At 45.5% G+C, this 27364-nt stretch overlaps 1 protein-coding gene across 1 annotated transcript; it reads right to left on the reverse strand.

The window, feature by feature from the left end:
* Positions 1-10722: 10722 nt before the first annotated feature.
* LOC149343782 (uncharacterized) lies at positions 10723-19407 on the reverse strand. Its single transcript, XM_089546055.1, has 3 exons — positions 19359-19407; positions 14805-14956; positions 10723-11067 (listed from the first exon to the last, which is right to left on the reverse strand). Exons 1-3 carry the CDS (start codon positions 19405-19407, stop codon positions 10723-10725), a joined length of 546 nt encoding a protein of 181 aa, XP_089402181.1.
* Positions 19408-27364: the final 7957 nt, after the last annotated feature.

A 27364-nucleotide genomic window follows, 5' to 3' on the forward strand; every position in this document is an offset into this window, starting at 1 on the left:
CTGCCGCCCTCTGGCTTCTTCCTGTGGCAGCGTGTTCACCTCTCCCTTCTGTACCCTGCAAGTGCAAGAAACTTTCTTTGTAATTGTATCGCCCTGCTAATCAAGACTTTGACATCAATGCGTCCGTGACAACGGCAGCTTGGGATAAAAGTTGATTTATGGTAGCTTAACGCTGCCTCAAGCCTCCACTTGTGGATTATCAAAACCCTGGTCACGACAAATGTAGCATAGGTAGTTAGTTATATGTGCGCATCTAGGCACAACGAATGCAGTGAAAATACAAACAATACGGCTCACAAATAAAAGTACAGAGCACAATAGGATACAATGCACCATTTTGCAGTCAGGCGGAAGAATAGAGCGAAACGAAGAAAAATCAAAGGCGACCAAAGGGAGCCTTCCGTAGAGCAGTTAACTCTAATTGAAGGTCCATTGGGGAACCCATCAATGCCTTTTTCATGCAGAGAACGTATCCACTCTAATATTTGTGGTGACATTTTATTCATAATTAGCACGGTCTGTGCATGCTAATTCAATCTTTTCTTGGTACCATACTCGAAAGTGTCGAGATAATATTCATGTAAAATGCCAGTGGACAAAAATAAAGCTGGCTATAATTTCTTTGACTAAAACGTAAAACAAGAAAACGGCACACAAATGTGCGCTAAAATTTGAAAAACTAAAAGTCTAAGGCCTACAGTACGTTACTGATACAAACAAATGTCATTGCATGGAGCCCGCTACCGTTGTTCATCAGAGTGCTATACACATACTGCAGAAAACGAAGGTGCATGACATATTGCTATGAGGCCAGTGCGTGGAGATACAGAGAAGCGCGCAAACCTTAGCACTGCACGACCAATGTCTTTACTGCCACACTGCATTGATATCAGTACCTTAAGACACTTCAGCTCCTGCAATCTCGTGACTGGCAAAGGCAGCTGTTGCAGGCTCAACATTATTAGTGTGTGTCCACTGTTGCAGTGGTGGCACGGCCTTCAATTTTATGCCGGGGAAAATATTGTCATGAATATTACACGCCAGACAGTTGGGGACAGAAGAACTGTTCCAGACTGCCGAGCGGTCACAAGCAAGATGGCGAAGCACTTCCTCTTCCTGCACTTCTGAGCTGTATCAATGCTCCCTCCTCTGCAGCATCGCCTCGATGCGGCCCGCTTTCAGATTGGGGAAAAAGGGTTAGACACGCAAAGTTAAACACAGTTATCACGACACAGAACCGGCGGCACACAGCGCCAAGTACAATCAGCAGGACGGTCGTGGTACGGCTTCACACGAACGACGTGCACAATATCCGGATGCGTTGTCTGCGCTATGGGCGGGCTGAGGTTGCCGGTGAAGCTTCGTACGTCATGTCGCTAATGCGGCGGCGGACATAGTAACGGCCGGAGTATTTGCGAAGTAAATTTTCAGACAACCCACTACGACGAACTGGTGTCCGAACCCACACACGGTCGCCTGGATCGTACGTAACAAATCACCGTCTGAGATTGTAGCGGTCAGCATCGACGGGCTGTTGACGGTGTATTCGCTGCCTGGCCAGTTGACGTGCTCCTTCAGCCCGCTGAACGAAAGCAGTGACGTCAAGATCAGGCTCTCGGTCACCCTGAGGGTCGACGGGCAATACTGCATCCAAAGAAGTAATAACTGAACGACCGAAGACAAGCTGGAAGGGCGTGAGCCGCGTTGTCTCCTGCAGGCCGTCTTGTAGGCGAATATTACGTATGGGAGAATCTGGTCCCACGCTCCAGATCTACATACATTGAGAGCATGTCGGCCAGAGTTCTGTTAAGGCGTTCCATCAAACCAATTCTCAGTTTGTAGTGCGCTGTTGTACGTCTATGGCTGGTGTGGTTCAGATCTAGGACTGTCTTAGTCAAGTGGGCCGTGAAGGCAGCTCCACGTTCATGAATGATAACCGCAGGAGCGTCATGACGCAGCACATTGTTGCGCACAAAAAACGTAGCTACTTCGAGAGCAGTTCCCTTTGCAAGCGCCGTTGCCTCAACCTACCGCGTCAAATAATCCGTCGCGACAACAATAGAGCGTTTTCCAGGGGATGACTTTGGGAAAAGGCCGAGAAGGTCAATTCCCACTTGTTGGAAAGGCGTCTTCGGAGGCGCTATGGGGTGACGAAATCCAGCGGGTTTGAAGGGAGGAGACTTACGGCGTTGGCAGTGGCGAGAAATTTTGACGTATGTCCACCCTGATTGAAGTAATCGGGGCCGGTAGTACCTCTGCCGAATTCTTGCTAAGGTACGACTGACTCCCAGGTGGCCGGCAGATGGTTCGTCGTGGCAAGCGCTCAAGATATCAGGTCGCAACCGTGACAGGACTACGAGCAGAATTGTTACGGTGTTGCTCTCAAAGTTGCACTTGTAGATGACGCCGTTTGCAGAGCGAAAGATTGGAGCACACAAAGGAAAACACGAGGAACACGGAAAACATCGCAGCCTTCCAGGTACGCGATGAACGGCGCAAACTCTGGGTCCTCCCTTTGAAGCTGTGCCATATCGGTTGCACTAACAGCACCAAAGAAAACGAAGTCTTCAGTGATTTCCGGGGAAGCCAGGTCCACTGGCGCGCCTGATAAACAATCCGCATGTTGGTGCTTCCGCCCCGACTTGTACACGACCGTTACGTCGTACTCCGGCAAACGGAGGCTTCACCTCGCCAACCGCTCAGATGGATCTTTTAGGCTGGCCAGCGAGCAAAACGAGTGATGATCGCTGACAACGCGAAAGGGTCTTCCGTAGAGCTGTGGGCGGAACTTACTGATGGCCCAGACTACCGCAAGACATTCTTTCTCTGTCGTTGAATAGTTGCATTCCGAGCGCGAAAGCGTATGGTTTGCGTAAGCGATGACTCGTTCGGCGCCATCCTGCCACTGTACCAGGACCGCCCCATGGACTACGTTACTAGCATCGGTGCGTATGTCGGTTGCTGCGGTTGCATCGAAATGGTCTTGTCAGCGCTGTTAAAAGTTCAGTTATTCTGAAGAAATCTTGGACGAATCGTCGAAAGTAAGAGCACAGCCTCAAAAAACGTCAGAGTGTTTTTGTCAGTGGCACGCGGGAAACTAGAGGCAGCAGAGGTCTTGTCGGGATCTGAGAGAATACCGTGCGCACTCACATCATGACCGAGGAAGTGGAGCTCCTCAAAGCCGAAACAGCATTTCTCAGGCTTGATCGTAAGTTGCGCACATTGGAGCGCCCGGAGCACTGTGCGCAGCCGCTCCAAGTGTTGCTCGAAGGTGGGCGAGAAAATGACGACATCGTTCAGGTACACGAGGCACGTCTGCCAGTTGAGCCCAGACACGACAGTCTTCATCATGCGTTGGAAAGTGGCCGGCGCTGAGCATAGTAAAAACGGAAGCACCTTAACTTTGTATAGACCATCAAGCGTCACAAAAGTAGTTTTATTGCGGTCTCTCTCGTCCACCTCTATCTGCCAGTAGCCGCTTTTGAGATCTAAGGAAGAAAAGAACCAGGCATAAGGTAGTCTGTTAAGTACATCATCAATCCTAGGGAGCGGGTAAACATCCTTTTTGGTCACCTTGTTCAGTTTAAGGTGATCGACAAAAAAACCCCAATGTGTTGTCACTGTATTTCGCGAGGACCACCGGTGATGCCCTTCGGCCTGTCAAGAGTTCAATGAAATCGTCGGCGAGCATTTCGTCCACTTGCCTTTTAATGGCTTCGCATTCCGTCGAGGAAAAGTTGTATGGGCGCTAGCATACGGGTGGTGTAGTCTCGTCGGTGATGATGCGAAGTTTTCCGACAGGCGTAAAACTGGCCTGGAGCTTGTGGCAAAACAACCGGCGAAGTCGGTTAGAATCGCCGAGACAAGAGTCTGCCTCTGGCAGAGCTAATACAAATACCTTCTCTCGAGCGGTGGGAGGCTGTGCTGGCCAGCTCAGACCCGAAGACGCAAGTCCGGGCCGTCGAGTGGGCCAACAAGGTCGCTAATAGTCACGGACTAGCGGCCACCTAACACGGCCCTCCGATCACCAAGCTCTTCTTGACGAAATAAATGTTTTCCAATCTAATCTGCTCAGGCGCCAAGTCCGGATTGATTCTGACGGAAGGAAGGGCAGGACATGGTGCGGCCAGGTCTTGATGGCTTGTCTCCAGAGCGCACACTTCAGGTAACACGGCGAAGTCATGCAGGAAGGCGACAGCCGTGCTATTGGCGAGGTGCTGCAACTCGTTGGAAAAATTTGTAAGGAGCACACTAGCACAACCGTCTTGTAGTTGGACGAGACAGCGAGCGACGGCTACTCTCTTCTCGAGAAGCAGGGGTGCATGACTATCAGCGATAACTTCTTAGTCGTGGAATAAATCATTCCTTATGAAAACTAGCACACTGGACCGGCGTGGCGCCATTACGTCGTCGTAAACAAGTCGCAGAACATTGATGCGTGAGTCGTATGTGTCAGTGTGCACCACGGCCCGTTTCGTCGAGAACGTGACCTGTGCTTCGTGCAGGTCAATGACAGCACCGTTCATCTGCAGAAAGTCGAGAACAAGGGTCAAGTCTCTCGAACACTCACAAGTTCGCCGACGTGCACAAAACCGCGGATATCGACACGAGCTATGCACCTGCCGGCGGGGATAATCAGGTGACCCCCAGCAGTGCGAAAGCTAGGCCCTGACCTCCCCGTCAAAACTTCCTTCAGTTCTAGGCCAAGGGCAAGTCAAATGAGACAATAATTGGCACCTGTATCCAGCTAAGTGGTCACGTCGACTCCATCAATTTTAACGCACAAATCGGAGGTAGCGTTTCGGATGCTGTCGCTACTCGCTCCCAGAGAAACATTGTCGCGTGGTAGTGGCGCAGGAGGATCTCCACAAGTGCCGGCATCAGCGGCCTCACCTCCAGAGGCCGCTGGATTCAGTTTTCCTGGTGGGGACTGGGAGAACGGCATCCGGAGTAGCCTGCGGCTCGACGGCGGCTTGGAGAACGATAGCGCCTCGGCGACAAGGATCGAGCCTCCTGATGGTCTGACGTGATGCGGTTCTGGCGCGACGAAAGATTATATGGTATCTCATGCTGTCGTTCCCCGTTCTGTGACCATGGGTCGTCCGGCACGAAAACACGCAGGCCCACGTTGCTGTATGGGCATGCCCTGTAGAGGTGACCCGCCTCGCCACAGTGATAGCAGAAGGGCTGACGATCCGGGGCACACCACACTTCACTCTTTCGCGGTCACTTGTAGGCTGGCGGAATGTGGCCACGAGGGGAGCTCGACGAGAGCACTGCTGGAGTCGCGGCAATGACGTCGTACCCAGAGGCCTGGCGGAGGACGGATGCATACGTGGGCCTTGAATCATGCTGGTGAGGAACCTCAGAAATTTGGTGTTGTGCTGCCAGGCGCACCTCGTGCCGGACGACTTTACTGAGTGGCGGGAAAGATGGCGTATCGAACGGCATAAAGAAGGCCTACAGTTCCTCTCTGACAACAGGTGGCACCAGCTCGCGTAGAAAGGTCGCGTCGATACTGAGAGGCATAGAGATGGGATCAGGCCGAAAGCTGTTGACGTCACGATCGTAGTTTGCGCAGGAAATTTCAGGCAAAATTTAAACAAACTCTCAGAATAAACGCGAAGCAATCATTTTGGAAGTCGTTGAGGGAATATGTTGCGTATGTGGCGAATGGCTTCGGAAGCCGACCGCTCAACGGTACGTCGATGAAAATCATAGCGTTCCTTTTATGCCCAGTTCGTCCGCGGCAGCAATATATAAAAACTTATGCCTATCTAAAACCTGGAATACCTTTATCCACCTCTGATTCATATTCAACCCCCAGAAGCTGAAGAAAAAGCGCGTTTCGTACGGCCACAAGTGACAGTCTCCAACCACGTATTTCCTCTAAGAAAATTCAGAATAAATTCTTGTGAATAACACTCGAGATATGCTTCGTATACTTACAGTTAAGTATCACCGAGGAGGCGGAGTGTCTGGCGATAAGGTTATCATGAATAAAAATTAGCACCAGTGAGGTCACGTACTGCCCGCTCAGCCACATTATTCGCTAAGTCAATAAGGAAGCTGAACAAAGAGAAAAATTTTTATCACACGTGCGACATTTCTATTTGCGACCAAGACGGGAAACTGGGTACGATCGCTGAAAACAAACTTCACATTCGTTTGTCTTCTACCTTTATCATCAAAATTGTCAGCAGTTTAGTCGAGACAATGGTTGTCTCTTAGAAGGGCAAGTAGTTTCTGTTTCACTGGCGCATGTTCTTTATCACAGTGTGTTATAAACACTGCTGAGAACGTGAAAGGTAGGATAACGTGATCGGCATTGCACAAGGTGCCCAACGAAAATGGGAACGGAGCAAAGGAAAGTTTGTCGTCTGCGTTTTTTAAAAATAGCTCTTAGTAAACATGGCTTGCTTTCGATCTTTCTTAAAAACAGACTACTGGTTGAGGTCTCTGAAGTTGTAGTTTTGCGTAGGTGTAATGCCTCTCAAAAGTCAGCGAAAATGCTTCAGCATCAACATATAACACAATCTGGATATCATTGTTGGCTCCTGGCAGGAAGGGCACATTCATAAAAATTAAAATCACCGCAATGAAAATATGACAATAGAGGTCCATGATGTAACAATGGCGCAAAAGGAACACAAGGGACGGAAAGGAAGCGCCGCAGAAAAGCGCTTGTCTGCGTCGTTTCTTTTCCATCCCTCGTGTTCCTTTTGCGCCGTTGTTACATCATGAACGTTATCCAACTTGCCCATTTTTTGGCTATGACAACAGATGAACAATAATATACAAGGAAAAAGTAATGACAGAAGGAAAGAGTTAACTAAAGACGCTGTGAAGTTGGCTGAACTTTCCGATGCTCCATCCAGTCTCCAGCACAGAGAGTACGGGGCGAGACTTTTACATGTGCACCTGTCCCTGGTCGAAGGGTTACCAAGTTCGTGGAACCGCGAATGCACGGCGGAGGCTCGGTGGCTGCCCTATTGGTGCCGGCGCCGTCGCCATGGCGCTCGTTCTTTCTCCGTCTTGCCGTCTCACCACAGATATCTTTCCAGCTCGCAGCTTTGTGCAGTGTTTGAATGCCTGCAGTCGTGTTTGGGGCCAGTGGATGTTTAACCTTCTCGTTTCCCTGCGTGCCAATCATTCGCTCTGCTCATGTACATAGCTTACTGTGAGGACGCAGGTGTACGGTGGCCGATCGATACGCGATGAGGCGCGGGTGGTTCTATGAGCTTCGGATACTCAGAAGAGGCCCCTAGTTAAGGTATAGTTGCCACGGGGCGCTGGACCCCTCCGCGACAGCTTTCTTTTTTTTTTATAAGGAACCTTAAGTGATTGTTCCCGAGGCATACGTGTGTCCCGTATGCACGTGCGCGGAAAGAGAAACGTAGAGGAAAGTAGAGGTTCAGAATGCAGAGAGTTCAGTGCTGTTGGTATGCCTGCTCGGAACCTCTCCTTTCCCAAGTATTTGATTAGCTGCCATCCGTTCCCCGGTCTTTGATTAGCTGACGGAAACTTTATTTTTCTTTCCCTAATAGCGATTGGTGAGAAGTGTCGCCGGTTTTATTATTGGTTGCTGTCCCCGCCAAGGGCGGAGACAGAAGACTTGAAACTCAGCGCTCTCGGTTAAGCGGGGGCTGATTTCATCTGATCAACGGTTCAGTCATGTTGTAAATAGTTTTCTCCTTGCTTGTGTCTTCTTGTTTATTTTTGTGTAATAAATAGTTAACCTTCCTTTCCTACCGTCGAGTAATGTGAACGTTTGCGAGTCCGACCCATCAATCCATCAAGAAATCCAATTTCATCATCAACAAATGTTTCCTCACGTCGCGACGTGAATGGGATCTCAACTGGCGCAGTCGACAGGATCGCAACTGACGCAGCCGTATAGGGGAAACCCAACTGACGCTCTAGCATTTCACCTTCTTAACTATAATCGTTCAATACCGCTGGGATGCACCAATCTGGAAGGGGAGTCAGTAGGTAGAAGTTTTGAAAACATGAACCTAACCGTGTTAAGCTGTAATCTCTCGAGTTTCCTTATGTAAGACTGTATACGGTTCCCAAGTTTTGCAAGCACACAGGAGCTTAGGTCTGATTAGAGTATTATAACTTTAAAGCTGAACATTAGCGGCAGTGTTTCGAAGCTTATGCTTGAGATAAGAGAGCTTACGGAATGCGACTGAACGGATTGTGTACATATTTTAAATGTAGTTATTTCTTTGTTGATGTGATCACTGTGCCCCACTTTTGATTAAGGCCTCAAGTATAAAATGCAATAAAATGAAAACGAAACACTTACTTTACATCCCCTCTACCGAGGATCGACCCGACGTGAAAATTTGGCGTCAAACGAATTGCACTAATGCCGCTGCAGTGACAGAGTTCTTGTGGTGCTCGGGTGCTGACCCGAAAGACGCGGGGTCCATCCCTGCCGCGGAGGTTGAATTTCGATGCACGCAAAATTCTTGAGACCCGTGTGCTGTGCTATGTCAGTGCACGTCCTTCACTACGGCGTTCGTCATAGGCAGAGTCGCTATGGGACGATAAAAAATCTCATAAACCATAAAATTGCGCTCATTTTCTCCAGGTGTGCGTACTAACAGTCTATTTCTTTTATCTACTTTGTGGTCACGTTTCAAGCACGAACACAGCTTTGATCATGTACTTATATTTTATCCTATTTTTTTATTCGCTCTTTCGCAATACTAGACTTTTCGTCGCGCTAAACTAGGCCACATGCATATTCTTGACGGCGCAAAAAGGAAGAAGAGAGTGCTGTGTCGGAGCTCGGCACTGAACCAACATCTCCGATGCCGCCCGGGGCAGCCGATGAAATCTGTACCGGTTTAAATGTACTCATGTTCAAGCTGCTGTGGCCTGCTGCAGAAACAACTAGTGCTAGGCAGTGGTACTTACGTGGGCTATGCTACGGACTCGGGCGTGCTTGAGAAGCCGAACTTGTTGAGGCTTTTCCCTGAATACCGGGAGATAGAGCCCTTTAATTCACTATATCCTGCGTTTGGTTCACAAGAGAGAGAATGTCTTCCCGCTGCGTCGACGAGAGCCGTGACGCCCTCACATCGTGACGTTGTTTTCTACTCCATCGGCACAAAACCAATACCTTGGCAATCACGACCCTCTGTGCCCAGACAGCGAACAGAAATTGCACGTCATTTTATTTTGCTTGCTCGTTGCAGAAGGATGGAGTACGTAAATTTTCGCGGACTTCCGACGCTTGGAGGCAAATGCTGCGCATATGACGAACCGGTAACGGACAATGACTTTCTTTCTTGGGGCAGTGCTCATCCAAGCACTTCGTTTGGTTGGCATTTTTCAGTTTTACTCGCTATGTTAAGTACGCTTGGCCCGATGATACAACGCGATCTTCTATCCTGTGTCGCATTTTTTAGTGCATGCAGCAGCGTCACTAAAGAGTCCGCTTCTTTTGAGCTTCGCCCAGACAAGGGAGATGACGAGAGAATCAGAGGCATTTCTGGGATGCAGATATTATTGTTCGCATTTTTTTCGAAGGCAAAGTTTGTTTCCAAAGTTCAAATCGTACACTCTGAAGTGCACTGTTATTCGACACGAATTGATAATATTGACATGCGTTGAAGATTATTACTTTTCTTGCTAGTATGAAAGGCCTGGGTTAGTTTTGCTATCGGACACATCCACATTAGGTAGATGGGGCACCACCTCCTCGGCGGTGAGTTGGCTGCTAACGGCGGTTATACTCTAACTCCATGCCACTCTCTATTCGATTCTATATTGCCTCAACTACTAGTGTCCTTCAGGAGAGAGTCGATTGTGGAAAGCTGTACGCGCTGTTAGAGACCAAGCGGAGACACGTGGCCTTAAAAGTTTTCTGCATTACGTTGCCGAGGACGCTGACCAACAAGAGTGTTGAGCGCAACGTACATTTGTTATTATTCATGCATAAAAAAGCTACGGGTATCGCCCATTGAGCATTTAAAAAAGAAGAGAACCGCTCAAATTTAGGTTCGCGCTATAACGGCGTGGAAAACAAGAAGCTCCAATCCATAGTGGCTGCTAACAAGATCCGCTCCCAGAGCCTGTAAGTTCTCAATTCTAGCCCCGCCTAACGAGTATAAAATACAGAGATACTTATTCTAAAGATGCATTTTGGGTACTCTTTCTTCACTTATTCAAATTCAATAAATGCGATAGCAGAAAATCACTCTTCGTTGTCTGTGTAATAAATGGGATTCTGTGCAAAGGAATTTGGTATGAGCTCGCCGATCAGCCAATAAGTGTAGTTTTCCTGCTTGTCACGGAGGAATTGCTTCGGCACTCGCCACAGATCATGTCCGGATATTATTGCGATGCAGGACATGGGAGGAATGAATTATTTACAGGACAAATGTACATCAAGGATTTAAGTACCACTCCTTATATTTTATTTCCGTCCCTCATAAGAAAATTGATACAGATAGCAGGTGGGAGTTTTGAAACATTGTGATTGGAAGAAGGCAACGAAAGTCATTGAATGTCATCATCATCGCAGAGAAAAGACCACTGTTACTGACTTGCATTTCCCATTGACCTGCAATTCCATGGAAAATCAAACAAGAATGTATTGCGAGGACGTTTGCGTACCATAGCCAACCTTGGAACAAACACATTTTAAGTAGATCTTAAGTTCATTTTCGTCTCTCTATAATTTCTGTAAAGTCTTCTACATGTTTCCTAGAAAGTTACATCGTATAGGCCGCTGAGCTTTTCGCCTTGTTCTATCAGCCGCTGACCGACTGTGTTCATTTGTGCGCACAAATATTTCACCAAGTCTGCCGCACTTCCCGAGTCCTGCAAATCATATTTCCCGAGAACCTTGTCCACTACCTCGTTCGCCACATTTGTAGCTTTGTCCTGAAGTTTCTTTTTAGCTTTATCAAAAGCGCTCTCTGCTACTGCCTTGCCTATGCCCACAAGAGCATCGAGAGCCTTGCCGCCGGCTTCTTTCGCTACGTCGGCCACTTTTCCTCCAACTTTCTTGATGTTTTTCCACAAGTTTTTCCAAAAGTACTCGTCGATCTGAAAAATAAAAAAGGAATAGAAAGCTTATATGAATGTATGCACTGGTAAGCAGCAATTTTTCTAGTATTAAAACATTCCACTTCACCAGTAAAGCGACATGAAAATTCGTGCGGCTAATCGCAGTAATACCGCGTATCGTGTACCCAAAAAAAAAAGGTGAACGGGGGCTGAAACCACATATTCAGTTTAGACAAGGTCGAAAAATCCAGAACTATGGAGGACTTTAAGATAGTTATCTACTTCAGAACATGAAACGTGTTAAATCTGACTGCGAAACACATTTCAGATATAAAGATCCAACAAAGCACGTACTTCAAAGAAATGTTGGTGAGTGCATAAACATCGGTATATCGGCGTTCGTTATTTCGAAGATCCCAACTATTCGGAAGGGCCGCATGATCCTGGTTTATGCTCCTCGGCGCTTATTACATCGGGCGCTTTTTAATTAGGATGCAGATGGGCACACATCGCTTCATTCGAACAGGCGGCATGTGGGCGGCCGTGCTCATGTATGACCGGCCAAGCATATGATACCGCAAATAGCCCACCTCAAACTTAGAGCGCCAGCTCACGGCAGGTGTGACGTCATCACAGTGGCAAAATGGGGGCATTCGGTGGCCCATCTCCCAAAAAAAAGTAGGGCTGCATAGATTTTTTTCGGCTTTCCTCACCTGCGTGTCACCCCGTCAAGACAACTGCTAGTAGGTCTTAATTGGCAAGCCATTCTAAACTAATTGCACGCATTTAATGTAACAACCTTTAAATAGTCTTCTCGCAAAAGCAATGAAATTCTCCGTAATGACATTCCCGTATTCGTCGACAATGTAGTGACGTCATTAGCACTGTAAAATTTAGGCATTTTCGAACTTTAATACGTGTGGCCTTAAAAACTTATCAAATCGCATTAAATAACCCAACCGGCATTACACCAACCCAACTCTTCCGCCTTAATCCACCACTAACACACAAATCACCGAATGTTCCCTAATCTGTATTAACCACAGACTAAACCACGCTAATCGACCTTATTTCGTCCCTTAATCCCCATTAATCCGAGTTATTCAAGTTCCTTGGGTGTGCCCCCTTCGAAAGTTTGGGGTGTCATTGGGTATTCGGATGGGAGGCGGAACAAATTAGAATTGTTATCGCATTTTTTTAATAATGTCGTTAAGAAAGACCCACGCTTTTGTATCGAAAGCTGGATGTGTAACTTATCGCACTGTTAGTAACATTTCTGATCAAGTGGCTTTTCAAAATGACCACAACCTCTTCCATGAATGCTGTGACCTGTGGCTAATGACACTGAATGCTAAAAATTGCAAACTCGTCTCATTTTAGCGTCAACGCAAACCCTTATTTTTTCCTACACAGTTGCCATCTCATCTATACAAAGTGTCCAGTCATTCAAGTACCTCAGTGTAACACTCTGCGGCGTTCTTTCTTGGCGAACACACATTACCACAGTCATACGGTCAGCTAACAGATCTCTAGGATTCCTAAAACGTCGTCTTCGTCATGCACCGCAGCACGTGAAACTTCAAGATTACAAAACCCTCATTAGACCTAAACTCGAGTACGCCGGTCCAATCTGGAATCCACACCTAATATACATAGCAAAAGCACTCTAATCCGTTCAGAACCGCGCCATTCGCTTCGTTCATTCTGCATATTCATATCTGATCTGAGTTTCATCTCTAGAGAATAATTGCAATCTCGAGAGCCTTGAAGCTCGCCGTCGCGTCGCCTGCATGTGTTTGCTCCACAAGTTTTTTCATAGCACTCTGAATCAAACACTTTACATTTCCCATTCGACCCGCATATCTCACCGCACTGCACACCCGTTTCAGATCACCCGGCCTCTATCGCGTACTGCAACTTTTTCAGGTTCCTTTCTTCCCCGCATCATTGTTGACTGGAATGCCCTCCCCGCCGATGTTGCCGCCATCACGTGCCCATCTTCATTCTTATCAACTGTAACCACTTGTGTCGTACTGCAATGGCATGTTTTATTATTGTTAAATATACTAACCCACCTCATATGTACTACCCCCTGAAGGGGGTATTTAAGGTGAGTAAAGTGAAGTGAAGAAGTGAAGAAAGCCACAGCAGAAGTGCATTGCGCGGAGCCGGGCAAAGGCCACTAGTGAGCATGCACCGTTACCATGGCAACCAGTTGCACTGGAGCCGCTAGCTGCATCCGCTGCGCCGAGTTCCGGCGCGCGTGACGTCATCACTTTGCCTCACTGCGCATGCGCATAGTCGCGCCGCGCAGTTGGGATATAAGCGGAAGCGACGCGCTCGCTCCTCAGACGCGGACCATGGAAGAAGGAGAGCGGCAGTGCTTGTCTTGGCGGCAGTACAGGCTGCGTGAAATTGAGTCCTGCGATCTAGAAGTCGTCGCATGGTACAAGGCCGGCCGACGGCGCAAAAACGAAGCGAGAAAGACTAAACGGGCGGCCGAGAGGCCCGAAGAACGAGAGGGACGTCTCGCTAAGAAACGCCGCCAAGCTGCTGAACGACAGCGAGGGCGTGTCGCTACCGAAATGTCAGTAGACGATACTTCTTTCGCTACGTATACCCTAGCCTAGCTGAACTAAGCCACTGCCAATTTTTTTCGGGAGCTGTGTGGTACGTCCTTGATGATGTCTGTTTAAAAGGCAGCTTGCCGTTCCTGCGCAGTGCGCTTCTTGTGTTTCCGTTCGCGTTGTTCATCCACTGCGCCGAAACTACTTGTACGTGGCGCACTGGCCTCAGCCACTGCGGTGGAGTCTCGTGACATGCGACGACGCCCTTATTAATGCGGTCCACTACTACCACGCCAGTACGTGAAGGATGCCCTACAGGTCCTTACCATCGTGTTGACAGATTGTTATCAGTAAATTAATACTGCTGATGGAACTGCGAAAACTACTGATGCCGGGCAGTGGCACTCTCAGAAGCAAAAGGTCATGACGTAGATTTTCAAAAAGAAATATGCCTTCACATCAACACTTCTTTTAGCTGTCTTGATGAGTCATTTGATAATTCGATCAGCTTACAGATAGGATGCTTTGCTAGGTCGCTTGAAGTCTGAATTGACGAGGTTTTGGTGTACATTTTTCCACATTTACGGTACCCATCCTAATACCCACACGCCACCTTTCCCCTGTATGTGAGTAGCGTTTGGCTAAAACTCAGCTGGAATCTTTTCCAACCAAAGCATCAGCCACGCCACGAGGCCGCCTTTTTAGGTTCTCTCAGGCGCTTTCATTTAGAAGATTTTCAGCATGGAGTGAGCCCAAGGAATCATAAAAGCGCTTGTAGTGTCTGCGGCTGCAACCGCGTACTACATAGCGGTGAGCACCCAAAATTACTATAAAAATATTGACTCCATAGTACGCCCTATTGATTTCACATGGCAGCGAAACCCCCGGCGGCGAGCACAGGCAGCATTTTGTAACCAAGGCCCGCAGCGAGCAGGCAGTGTAACTCATCAGCATCAACGTTTTGGCTCACCATCCCAGGGCAGGCTTTAGTTTTTTCTTAATTACGAATCAAACTATACCCATTTATTTACGGGCTATTTGTTTTTGGCAGCCGACAGATGGCGCCAGCGGTGACGTTCTGGTAAGCTCAGCCTAAATAGTTTTCAGGCAAATATAATGTGAAGACCGCGTGCTTTTAACGACTAAGTGTACAGCAGTCCCCCAAATAATGGTGAAGCGAGTTTGTGGCTTCGCGTTCACATTTCTCACCTCACTTCCAAGCGTTTCATCGTTTGCAAGTTCCCGTGCAACGCCGCATAGGATCCGGCCCACAAGAATCGCCTCTTGAGCGACCGCTTCAGAGTCAGCGTCAATTTCCGCTTCCACAATCGTTTCTGCCGAAGGAATCTTGTATGCTGACGCTGTAAATACAGGAAAAGGTGCAGGGCTTCATGCAAGAATGCTAGAACAGGTTATATACTCTAAACTTAGTGCTAATTTGTTACAGCCATCAATATTAGAGACCATCTGAGTGAAGTGGTGATTTGTATACTTTATTTCGTCGGTTACTAACGCTTTGAGCAAGCACTGGGAAGTAGACGACACAATAAGCGCTGATGAAAATCTCCTCCGGCCTTCAGCAGTTAGTGGGAGTTAGGGAGAGCATGAGAGGGAGAATCGCTAACACGGGGATGCGTAAACGAACACTTACTAAATATTATTTGTGTTTTTGTTAACCACAGAATTATCGCGTACCTTTTGACGGAGAGAATTTAACTACTCTCGCTTTCCCTCCCGTGAGCAGTCATTGCTGTTCTTTTACGTACTGCCGGAAAGGAGATGTGAAACAAATAAAAATTTGCAGAAATCAAGCAGGAAGTTTGTGCTGACATCAATATGCGGATTTTTACAATCTACAGGTGTTTATTAGTTTCAAAATTCACACTTTGATAACTTGAAATTCCGTTGTGTATATTTATTCTCACCTAGCATAAGCATTGCGAAAGAAAGCATATTGTTTATCATGGTCTGAATATCGATATACATTTCTTTCGACATCAAAACGCTGCCTGCTGTTAAAGGTAACCTCACAGTTGCAGCACAAAACGTCTTAGATTGTCCTTTAGAGAGAATTGCAAAAATTAGCCATTTTGTGCAAGTGGCAAGAACGTATTGAAACAAAATCTGTATGGTGTAGTGCGTAGTTTTATGTTACTATTATGATATGTGATAATATAATGAATTGTAATTTTATAATACTATTCAAATATAATTGAGTAAAGAAGTGCAGACCAGCATAGGACGTGAGTACTCATGTCCTATAATACATTACATCTTACAAAAGAAGTTTTTCAGGTAAATGTGATTTCTGCAAATGTATAGCTGATGGGTTGTTTGAGTAAGAAGCGCCAGGAATTAATAAAAATAGCCTTTTTCGTGTATTGAGCTATCTTGTCAAGCTTGGGTTGGGTTATTTTTTGCTCTAGAATGCCCAGAATTTTGTGCATTGCTGAATGGCTAGTTTAGACCCGTGTCATGGCTGACAGCCTTGGAATACTAGAAATCTACATTTACAGACCGACACGTAAACAGTACTTGATAACTTATTTCGCCAGTTAAGATGGTACCACATGTCCTTTGTCTCTCTTCACAAACACCATCACTAATTTCGCAGCCAAATCTATCTATACTTAAAACTGTATTCTTAGTTTATTACCTGCCTTTACCGCAAAAACCTCTGTGATGCATTAAGAACTTCCATCAAAATGAGGTTTCATGTTCAAAATTCTTTGCAGGCCAAAGAATAATTGCATATTAGTTCCATGACTTTCGTCGTTTTCCTAGCCATAGAACAGAGGTATCTCCGCAACTTGTCACTTTTCACCATCTCTTCGGTGCCTGGTCTCACCTACCCTTCTCTAACGAAAGTGCGCGCGAGCGCTGACACCTGCTAGACAAACGTTCATTAAGAGTTTACAACTATGGGCGAACACATGTAGTAGCAAGAGTTCCCAGCTCTAGATCAGTAGGGAGAAGGTGCTAAGATGAGCGACGTATATTCGCAGTGGAGCCACACGCTCTGTTGCTATCTCTTTCTTTTTTCCTTTGTTGGCAGCATTGGCAGGAAGTCTGGCGCATTCATATCATCGCAACAGGATGAGACATGGAGTTGGAATAAAACAAGTGCTATTTTTGACACTGCATCTCCTTACACAGTAGCAGTTTTTCCGGTAAATGGGATTTCTGCCAACGTACAGGGCTAATAGAGAAGGTCGTAGTAATTTGCGATTCGTTGTTGACATTGCTTTGTAAAGTCGCTCGGGCAGCGAACAGCAAAGCGTTATCAATGCCTTACCCAGAGCAGAACGGTGGGTCGAAGAATAATATGATGGAAAACAAAGTAATCTTGAACGTTCTCGGGAGTTAACAGAAGTTTACAATTGGCAGCGAGGCGCTGAAAGTGTTAAGATAACGACTACTTTCAGCAGGTAGTGATCGCTGATCCGGGTCACGAACGTGAAATAGCAAGAGCAGTGAGAATGAGGTGGAACGCATTTGGCAGGTTCACTCAGGTCATGAATGGATGGCAGGTTACCATATCCCCACAGAAACTGTATGTATATATATATATATCTGCCCTCTCTGTTGCAGGGTCATATTTATATATTTTTATTTTTTTATATTTTTTCTTGCCCTCGCGGCCAGGAGAAGGAACAAGTTCTCGCATTTTTTTACGAAAGTTGTTGCACGGCCACGCACCTGTCGAGCACCTCCGAGCTGGACACGCCTGTCAATAAGCAAGCCTGCTTATTGACAGGCTTTCTAATTGATTAGAAAAGCAGAAGAAAAAACAACCACTGCCGCCGGTGGGATCCGAACCCACGACCTCCGAATTACGCGTCCGGTGCTCTACCTCTGAGCTACGGCGACGGCTGTCAAATTTTCTGCTTTCGGGGGTATTTATGTCTACAAGTAACCTAACCTTGAGAGTGTTCATCAGCGCCACCCACGTTCATAAGCGGCGGACGTAGAACGTCCTGAGTTACCGCAGGTAGTGACGTAGAACGTCATCGAACGGAGAGGGTGGAAGCTGCGTGAGAACCCTCTTATGCTTCCTATGGAGTCAAGGCTGCCAGAACCGAGGCCCTCGCTAAGCAATTAAGCAAACAAGGGAAGGGGAATGAGGGGCTCGTTATAAATATGAAAGAAGCCGACAGCCACAGAAACCAAGGGGCACAGGGGATTTTTTTTATTTATTTATTTTGTGGTGTTGATCAATTTAGAATATTACTGAACATGTTATCGCTTAAAGCAAATTGATTAGAAAAGCAGAAGAAAAAACAACCACTGCCGCCGGTGGGATCCGAACCCACGACCTCCGAATTACGCGTCCGGTGCTCTACCTCTGAGCTACGACGACGGCTGTCAAATCTGCTTTCGGCGGTATTTATGTCTACAAGTAACCTAACCTTGAGAGTGTTCATCAGCGCCACCGACGTTCATAAGCGGCGGACGTAGAACGTCCTGAGTTACCGCAGGTAGTGACGTAGAACGTCATCGAACGGAGAGGGTGGAAGCTGCGTGAGAACCCTCTTATGCTTCCTATGGAGTCAAGGCTGCCAGAACCGAGGCCCTCGCTAAGCAATTAAGCAAACAAGGGAAGGGGAATGAGGGGCTCGTTATAAATATGAAAGAAGCCAACAGCCACAGAAACCAAGGGGCACAGGGGATTTTTTTTAATTTATTTATTTTGTGGTGTTGATCAATTTAGAATATTACTGAACATGTTATCGCTTAAAGCTAATTGATTAGAAAAGCAGAAGAAAAAACAACCACTGCCGCCGGTGGGATCCGAACCCACGACCTCCGAATTACGCGTCCGGTGCTCTACCTCTGAGCTACGGCGACGGCTGTCAAATCTTCTGCTTTCGGGGGTATTTATGTCTACAAGTAACCTAACCTTGAGAGTGTTCATCAGCGCCACCCACGTTCATAAGCGGCGGACGTAGAACGTCCTGAGTTACCGCAGGTAGTGACGTAGAACGTCATCGAACGGAGAGGGTGGAAGCTGCGTGAGAACCCTCTTATGCTTCCTATGGAGTCAAGGCTGCCAGAACCGAGGCCCTCGCTAAGGAATTAAGCAAACAAGGGAAGGGGAATGAGGGGCTCGGTATAAATATGAAAGAAGCCAACAGCCACAGAAACCAAGGGGCACAGGGGATTTTTTTTTAAATTTATTTATTTTGTGGTGTTGATCAATTTAGAATATTACTGAACATGTTATCGCTTAAAGCTAATTGATTAGAAAAGCACACACACACGCACACACACACACACTTATGGGCAGACACGTGGAGGTTAACGAAGAAGGCTAAATTTAGTTTGAGGACCACTCAGCGAGTAACAAACGGATAAGGATATGTTTAACGTTAAGAGACCGGAAGAGGGCAGACTGAGCCATGCAGGAAACGAGGGTTAACGACATCTTAGTCGAGATGAAGGTGGAGAAATCGACTATGTCAGGGCAGGTAATTACAAGGCAATACAATCGGTGTCCATTAATGGTAACGGTCCGGATACTTAGATAAGGTAAGCGTAGCAGGGAGCTACATATGCAGATGCGGTTAAGAAGATTACGAGGATAAGGTGGTCGCAGGTGACACAAGACTGGGTTCATTGAAGAAATATGAGTGGTGCCTTTGCCTTGCAGTTGGCGCAAATTGGCCGATAGTGATAATGACGGTTTTTCGCCAGATATACAGAAAAAGAAGTGCAGCACATAAAATCAATAAACACATCTTAATAAGCAGCATTGGTACTCACATGCGACGAAGCAGACTACGCAAAACACAAGCAAAGTTTCCTTCATCATGACTTCAGCAAAGGAGGGCGCCCTTAAAAATGCAAACAAACAGTCTATATTATTGATAAAGTAACACTTTTCTGTGGTAAAAGCTAAGCATCATCTTAATTTTTTATTTCTTTTCTTTGCAGCGCAATTTGCTGAGGGGTCCTAGGAACTGATTCAAAGAAGCTCTCACCTAACAATTTTCAGTGGCGGATAGCGAATTTAGGGATTTTTGTCTAAGTTTTGTGCGGCTCGGAGTTATTTCTTTGTATCATGTTGAATAATAATCTCTTCATGCAACCATTTTGCATTTGTTACTTAGCGACTTAATTAAACAGTTTTTTTTTCAAAATGCTGAAGTAAGCGGCACTAGCTCAAACCTTATCATAGAGACCGATTTTGTCCCGTCATTTCACTTTCAATTTTTTTGCGTTTTCTCCGACTGCGAAAAGCATAAGTCAAGTCAATTTTAGTACTTCTGGTACCTATTTTCTTAATTAACAATAAGTATACACAATTTTTAAACCATTAAGACCATTTTTAGACATATCTATTTTCGTCTCAAATTTAATTAATTCCTGGAATTAGGTTAATTCCTGCGTCGGATACTTCGGTGTAAAAATTGAGTTCGAACACTGAACTCCAAATTTCCCTCACGCATAGTCACCATTTTATGAACTGTGCCCGCTGCCCACCTGCATTTATACGAGCCAGAAAGTGTTGCATTTAAGTCTGCAAATTAGGTTTTTGCAAAAAGGCCTCTCCACAAAAAACCCTGCACAAAAAGACTTAACAAAAATACCCTACACAGTGTAAGCCTCTTCCCAGTTGGATATCTAGTTAAGGGCAAAAGCCTCTGCACCTGGGCGGAACGTCAGCAGCATACACTTACCAGTAGAACAACAGTCACTGGAAAACGGCTCCCCTCTCTCTATGATGCATTCACTAAAATGTGCTGTCTCTTTATACACTACATTTTCGAGAGGTTTCGCACTTTGTTCAGCCCAGGGGTGATAACGATATTGCCCACTGGTCTCCTCAATGGACTCTTTCACAATACTTGAACGAAGAAGGAAGTGAAGCCTGCAGCTCAAATAAAAGTTAAAGCGAAAAGCACTAATCTACAAGGAACTATTACAGTGCTCTACTTTTGCGTGTTAAGGCCAAAGATAACGGCATGAGCTCGTGACACCATAAAGGTAGATACATTGAAGTCAGATCCCATGTCCTAATTAGGCTCTGTCATTACACTTCAGCCCGCTAGGTTATCTGGGATCGCTCCTGAACACCATATATTGACCGCGAATGCGGCTGAAAAAGGAAGTCGATCCGTTCCAACACTGACAGGAATGAATGGCGTTGCAGTGTTGCCACATGAGCTCCGATAGGATTTCACGGTATCTGTAGACGACGGGGTCGGCGGCTACACTTTTGATGCAGCCCTACGCAACCTTTAGCGATGAGGTCATTCTTAGAGCGAAGATTGGCTGTTATCGTGCCCAGAGTTGGGAGCACACATAGTGCCTATGATACCAAGTGCTTCTTGATTTGTGGCGGTCAAAACGAAAAAAGAATGTTGTAATAAATTCTTAGTCGCATTTCTAAACGAAGTTGTCGCCTACCACTTCAGTAAAGGGACCAGAAAAAGCGGCCAAAAAGCAACGAAACCACAACGGTCGCAAAGCCTCATTACACGCAATGCGTTGCACTAGAGCACCATGTTTTTCGCCGGTCATCAAGCAATGCACAGCCTTGTTGTTTCTGGATACATGATGTAACAATAGCGCAAAAGAAACGCGATGGACGGAAAGGAAACAACGCAGACAAGGCGCTTGTCTGCGTAGTTTCCTTTCCGTCCATCGTGTTCCTTGTGCGCTATTTTTACATCACGAACGTTATCCAACTTGGCCAAATTTCGGATTTGCTTAATGTTGTTTCTGGATACAAACTTTTTCACGCAAACGAGCTCACAAAATTCTGTTGGCCTCAACGGAGACAACTTCCTGTGCATTCATTGGAAGGCTGACAAATGTCATAAATTTGAAGGGGCGCCTCAATTTGCCCTGGGTTTTGAGCAAGATGCATCATTCAGATATTTTCAATATCATAAATTTTTTTCTGCTTACCAATTAGGTCTGCATTTCCATGTTCCCTGTTGGATGCCCGGATGGCATCACACGACGGTGTACTATTGGTTTGGTAATAATGGTTTTAAATAAAAGGAATAGTATGTTTTGCAATTTTTTTCCCATTTTCCTACTCTCCCATAATGTGCCGAGGAATTGATGGTTTTTCATGAGAGGGCTGATTGGGGCACCTTACAGTGGATTTGTACAAAGCATTCTAGATATCACTGTACTTTCAAATCACCACGAACGCATTTTGTTCGATATTTTAAACAATGGCGTGAGAAGTATACTGAATATATTCTGACCAGACACTAAGTTTTGTAGTTTGTTGTTACATGCCGAAAAGAATTTGGCAGCAGTGAAGGTAGCGGAAGCCAGAAGCTGTAAGAACGCTTTGTGCTGTGACAGGTTAGGAATTTCTCTTTGGTAATTGCCGTCCTGAGGCAAATATTTGTTACCGCTGCCTCTGCTGCTGCCATATTAGTGCGTGCTTTCTTGTGCAAACGTTTTTCACTTGGTTGTGAGCGCTACATAATGCTGCACTTAACTGAAGAACTTAGAAAAGAAATCCGCGGTATAAAAGCTGACATGGAACGAGGGCTGTGAAAGGAAATTAGAGATTTTCAGAAAAGTCTAGATTTCTTAATGCGGAGCTTGAGGAAGCGAAGAAAAAGCAAAGTGAGCTGGAAAAAGAAAACAAGCCTTTAAGAGAAGCCAGCGAAAATGTGGCTGCTGAGTATGATCTTCTGAAAAAACAAGGGGGTTAGCTCGAGCAAAGAATCACAGCCGCAGATCAGTACTCCCGCAGGCGCAACCCTAGGGATCTAAGGAATGCCTAAGACAGAGAATGAAAGCCTTCCTAAAACCCTCGAACGGGTTGGGGAACTTCGAAATGTGCCCATTGCGGGAGACGACATAGAAGTATGTCACCGTGTTCCCACGAAAAACGAAAACGAACCAACAAACATTGTGGTTCAGTTTAAAAGCCACTCCAAGCGCGACGAGGTGCTCAAGAAAACAAAAACGCCCATATAGACGGAAGACTTTGGTCTCACACCCAAGGAGCCTGTTTTCGTGAATCAGCACCTAAGCCCTGCAATGAAACAATTTCTCGGCACGGCCACCGAAAAAAAAATGATATATGCAAAATATAGCTATCTCTGGACAAGTGGTGGAAAGATACTGGCAAAGCAAACAGAAACATCACTTGTAGTCTCTATCCTCACCGTTCACGACATTGAAAAGATGTCGTAAATGCATCGTTTTTTGCTGAGATTTTCCATCGCGTCCAAAATGGCAGTCTCCGCAAGACAAGTTAACCACAAAGTCAGTTCTTTTGGGAATTGCAACCTTACTTGTTTTCATCTAAATATTCGATCTGCCCCACACAACGACGATGAGCTGTCAGTGCGGCTGGACGACTTCGATTTCTATTTAAGAATGCTGAAAGAAACATGGCACAAGTTTGATACTGGAATATACAAGCGCGAGGTGTATCGAGGATTCTTTTATTTAAATAGGGCAAACCCATGTGGAGCAGGTATTACTATTTCAGTGAAAAATTAAATACAGTGCTAAATTCATCCTCAATATTACTTTATCTCTCAGGGTATCGAATGCCTGTCTCTATCACCAAGCGATTATATTTACCGTATTATATTGCATCGACCCCGGTGATGGGGATTTCAATTCTTTTATCGGTCACCTCGACAGTCTCGTGAGCTGTGATAACGAGAGCAGATGTAAGTTACTACTCGGGGGTGACGTTAATGTTGACCTGTTTAAGACTTATTCTGAAAGAGAATTGCCTCTGTTAAGTGTAGAATCCAATGGTCATGCCGTTATCGCAGACACGCCCACCCGTGTTACCGCATGCACAGTGACGCTCATTGATATCTTTATCACGAACACAAATGCAGACGACACATTAGCAGGCGCGCTGTGCTCTGGTATAAGTGATAATTTTCCTATTTTTTTTCCTTTTGAAAGGTGGCGCAAAACCAACGCCTCAGTGCGCAGAAATGTAATACCAGAGTATAACACGCTGAAACTTCGATGCCTTTATTACTAGCCTCAGGGAAGAACTGTGGAACACGGTCAAATGCTGTGACTCCGCTCATGCTGCCTACGAAGCATTTCTTCGCATATTCAAGCGCATTTACCATGAACATTTCTCTGAAAAACGCATCAAAAGGAATCGCGCCAAAAGTCGCAAACCACGGATCAGCCACGAGTCCTTGAAACAGTTAAAGCATAAGTTCAAATAATACAAAAAAAAATCCTGAAAACAAAGCCGATCCATGTCTTGAAAAAATTCAGCCGGTACCGTAACAAGCTACACCCATTTCTGAGGAACGACAAAAGTACGTATTTACATTATGCCGCAAGGGAACTGCTGATGTATCGACGAAGCTCAAGGTTTGCTGAATCGTCTGCCGGTGCCTTTGCTTGTTACTGAATCTGGAAGGCCGTCATACACATTGCATAGACCTTCCTAAAAAATTAAATAAATTCTTTGAGGACGTCGCCGGTGAAGCGCAGTGCGCTTTGCCTCCAACATGTCAAATTAAGAGAAAAACATACAGTATATATTCATAGCCTAGAGATGAATTTGAAGTTCATTATATACATCTTTAAAGGACAGCAAGGCAGTGGACATAAACGACATTCAAATTGAATGTCCTCCTTTAGCACCACATCTCCTTTAGCACCACAGTCAGTTGGTTGGCATTGGAAACGCTAAATCCTCATATGAAAAGATCTATACCGGTGTTCCCCATGGAAGCATTCTGGGGCCACTGCTTTTTAGAGCGAATCTAACCCGCTACTCATTAATACGGCAAAAACTAAAGCACTCGTTTTTTCATCCACGGCACCGTGTGCGCCAGCAGATTATGAACAGTATCTTGGTAACTGCCGAATAGACTAGATACAGTAAAACCCTGGGAGTTCTTTTCAGCGTAAACATGTCCTGGGATGCACACCATGACTATGTCGAAACACAAGTCTGCAAGAGTGCCGGCATTCTTGCCAGATTTCGCTTTTTTCTTCCCGGTTACATAAAGCTTATGATTGGCAACACACTCGTTTTCCGTGCCTTAGTTACTGTTTTTTAGTGTGTGGGAATTCTACACAGAAAGATGTTAATAAAATATAAGTTACTTCTGCAGAAAAGAGGGATACGTTGTACAACCAATGTTAATTTTTATGCCCATACTCAAGATCTAATACGACGTTTCAGTATTCTCCCGATACATAACTTATATGAATACTATTTGAGTGTTAGGCTTAAGTCAGTCAATAAAAATAAGCTTGTGTTTTTGCAGCTAGCCGATTTAGAGGCCAATGTTCCTACTTACCTAATTCGACAACAAGAATTATGGAATTTTCCGAGTGCTAGATCTCAACTTGGGTGCCAAATGTTGTTTTATATCTGCCGCAACTTTTAAATATCTCTTATGCCAGCAACACTCAGGCAGATAAATGTAGCCTCCGTTTCATCAAATGCATGTTACTGTTATAACTTGTTAAATTTGAATTGGTAAAAGGATCATTTTACATCATATGCTAACACTTGTGTCTCCTTGCTCTTGTTACATATCCTTAATTAGCACTGTATGAGTTGTTTTCGCTCTATAGCCATGTACAGAGAGGGAGGGGGGGTGTCACTCAAGCAAAGATAGTTCGCTTTTTGCCTGAGCCTGCCCACATCTTCGTGGTGTAAATAAAATGGAATTATTTTTTTTAGAAATTTTTTTTTCTACTGCAGTAGGATTGAAAGCCATCTTGATGCAACTGCTCGCAAAGATGGTTGGTTTGGTTTATAGGATTTAACATTTTAAAGTGTTAAACCGACTCTGGCTGTCAGGGGCGCCGTATTGGAGGGCACCGGATTATTTCGACAAGCTTGGATTCTTTAGCCTGCTTAGGACGACGCAAATATATTAATGCCTTTGAATAGACATGTTGCGCGTCAATTGTTTTGCACTATACATCTCCCCCCCCCCCCCTTAAAATATGTGTGCGATTAAAAATGCTGCTCAGTGCATGGGTGCCTTGCAGATCGCGTAGAGACGGACTCCGTGAAATGTCTGTGGAGTTTGCCTCGCGTTTTGCAGTGAGTAGCCGTCCAGCTCTCAATAATAACATCAAAGCATTAGTCTGTTCTAGTATTTTAGAAATCAAGAACACCAATACGCACTCTGCAATGCAGACGCAAAAAAAGAATCCCGAACTTTAAATGGTGTCACTTTGACACGTTTGATCTTGTTCTTACTGGAGTTAAAAATACTGCTCAAAATTTTGAGCACCTAAATAGATCTTTAAGGTGCCTTCACCCCACGAAAACTTTGGAGGCGCAATTTATTCGAGGTCATTCTCACAGAGAGACTGTATGTTCTAACTGGCCGTACAAAAACTGTTCTGGACACAATTTCACCTGCAAAACGACAGCGCGCTTTCTGGTCAGCTTTTGTGGCGCAGCTTAACATGCCTGCTTAGAGCGACCACGCGGGAAACGTAGCTTGATCATCATCCTCATCATCAGCCTAACTAGGCCCATTGCAGGGCAACGGCCTCCCCGGTGTATCTCGAATTTACCCTCTCCTGCGCCAGATGCGGCCGCCGTGTCCCGCAAACTTCTTAATCTCAAACGCCCACCTATCGTTCTGCTGTCCCCTGCTACGTTGGTCTCCTCTTTGAATCCACTCCGTTACCCTTAACGGCCATCGTATATATTTAATTCACATTACATGCCCTGCCCAAGAGCATTTCTTCCTCTTGATTCTGAGTACAAAATTATAAACATGAGTTTTGTTTTGCTCCTCCACTCTGACCTCTTAGTTATCTTAAACTTACTCTCACAATTTTTCTGTCTGCACCTCACAGCGCTGTTCTTAAGCTGAACCCTTTTCGTTAGCCTCCCCGTTTCTGTCCCATCGATCAGTGCCTATAAACTAAGCTGTTCTAAACTTTCACGTGAGGGTTATTGAGAAACTGCCATTCATTATCGGAGAGAACCTGCCAAATGTGCTCCATCTCATTCTCATTCTTGCAGCTATTTCAATCTCGTGATCGTGATCGTGACTACCTGCCCTAAGCAGGCGTATTTCCTTGCCACTTCCAGCACTTCGCTACTAATTCTAACATTATGATTTTCTGCATATTAAGTTTTTGACCCATAGCTCTCCTTTTGCAGTTCATTTCCTTAATAATTTAGGAAGGCAATGTCTTCAATGAATCGCAGATTACTAAGGTATTGTCTATTAATTCTCATCCCCGAATGTTCCATTCAGCCTTACGAATAGCTGCTGGAAAGAGGCAGTGAAAAGCTTTAGTGAGATTGTTTCGATCTGCATGACACCACGCCTTATTGGAATTTTATTACTGACTCTATGGAGGACTATGGTAGCTATGCAGTCCTTACAGATATCTCACAGTATTTTTAGCTAAGTCATTTCTACCGCTTCATTCCTCAGTGCCTGCAAGACTGCTGAGGTTTCCACTCAGTAAAATGCTTTCTCACAATCATTGAATTTTGTATATAAGGCTTGATTATACTCTGCCACTTTGCTGTCCCCTAATTGATTGTGTGAACAAGGGTTACTGTCGAGCCTCGTTTACGAAAGCCCCCCTGGTCATTTAGTTGACTGAAGTATATGTTTCACTGACTATATTAGCGATTACCTTAGTAAATGCCTCGTCGGTAGCGGACATCGTGCTGATAAATCTGTCATTTTTCAAATCCCTGACGGCTCCTCTCTTATGGAGCAGAAAGTTACGTTCGGTCAGCACTAAATGAGGAGAACACCTTTCTTTGAGAGAAGTATAAATAGAAGGAGGGAGAAAAGTTG

The sequence above is a fragment of the Amblyomma mixtum genome, chromosome 5 (assembly GCF_055824585.1).
Source record: "Amblyomma mixtum isolate Tamu chromosome 5, ASM5582458v1, whole genome shotgun sequence".
Classification (NCBI taxonomy): domain Eukaryota; kingdom Metazoa; phylum Arthropoda; class Arachnida; order Ixodida; family Ixodidae; genus Amblyomma; species Amblyomma mixtum.

Bases quoted from the DNA above. Each gene is read 5' to 3' on its own strand.
- LOC149343782 (XM_089546055.1), bottom strand. From the start codon at position 19,407: ATGATGAAGGAAACTTTGCTTGTGTTTTGCGTAGTCTGCTTCGTCGCA. The intron at 14,957-19,358 runs GTGAGTACCAAT...CTGTATTTACAG, and splicing joins CGTAGTCTGCTTCGTCGCAT to CGTCAGCATACAAGATTCCT. The intron at 11,068-14,804 runs GTGAGAAATGTG...TTTATTTTTCAG, and splicing joins ATGAAACGCTTGGAAGTGAG to ATCGACGAGTACTTTTGGAA.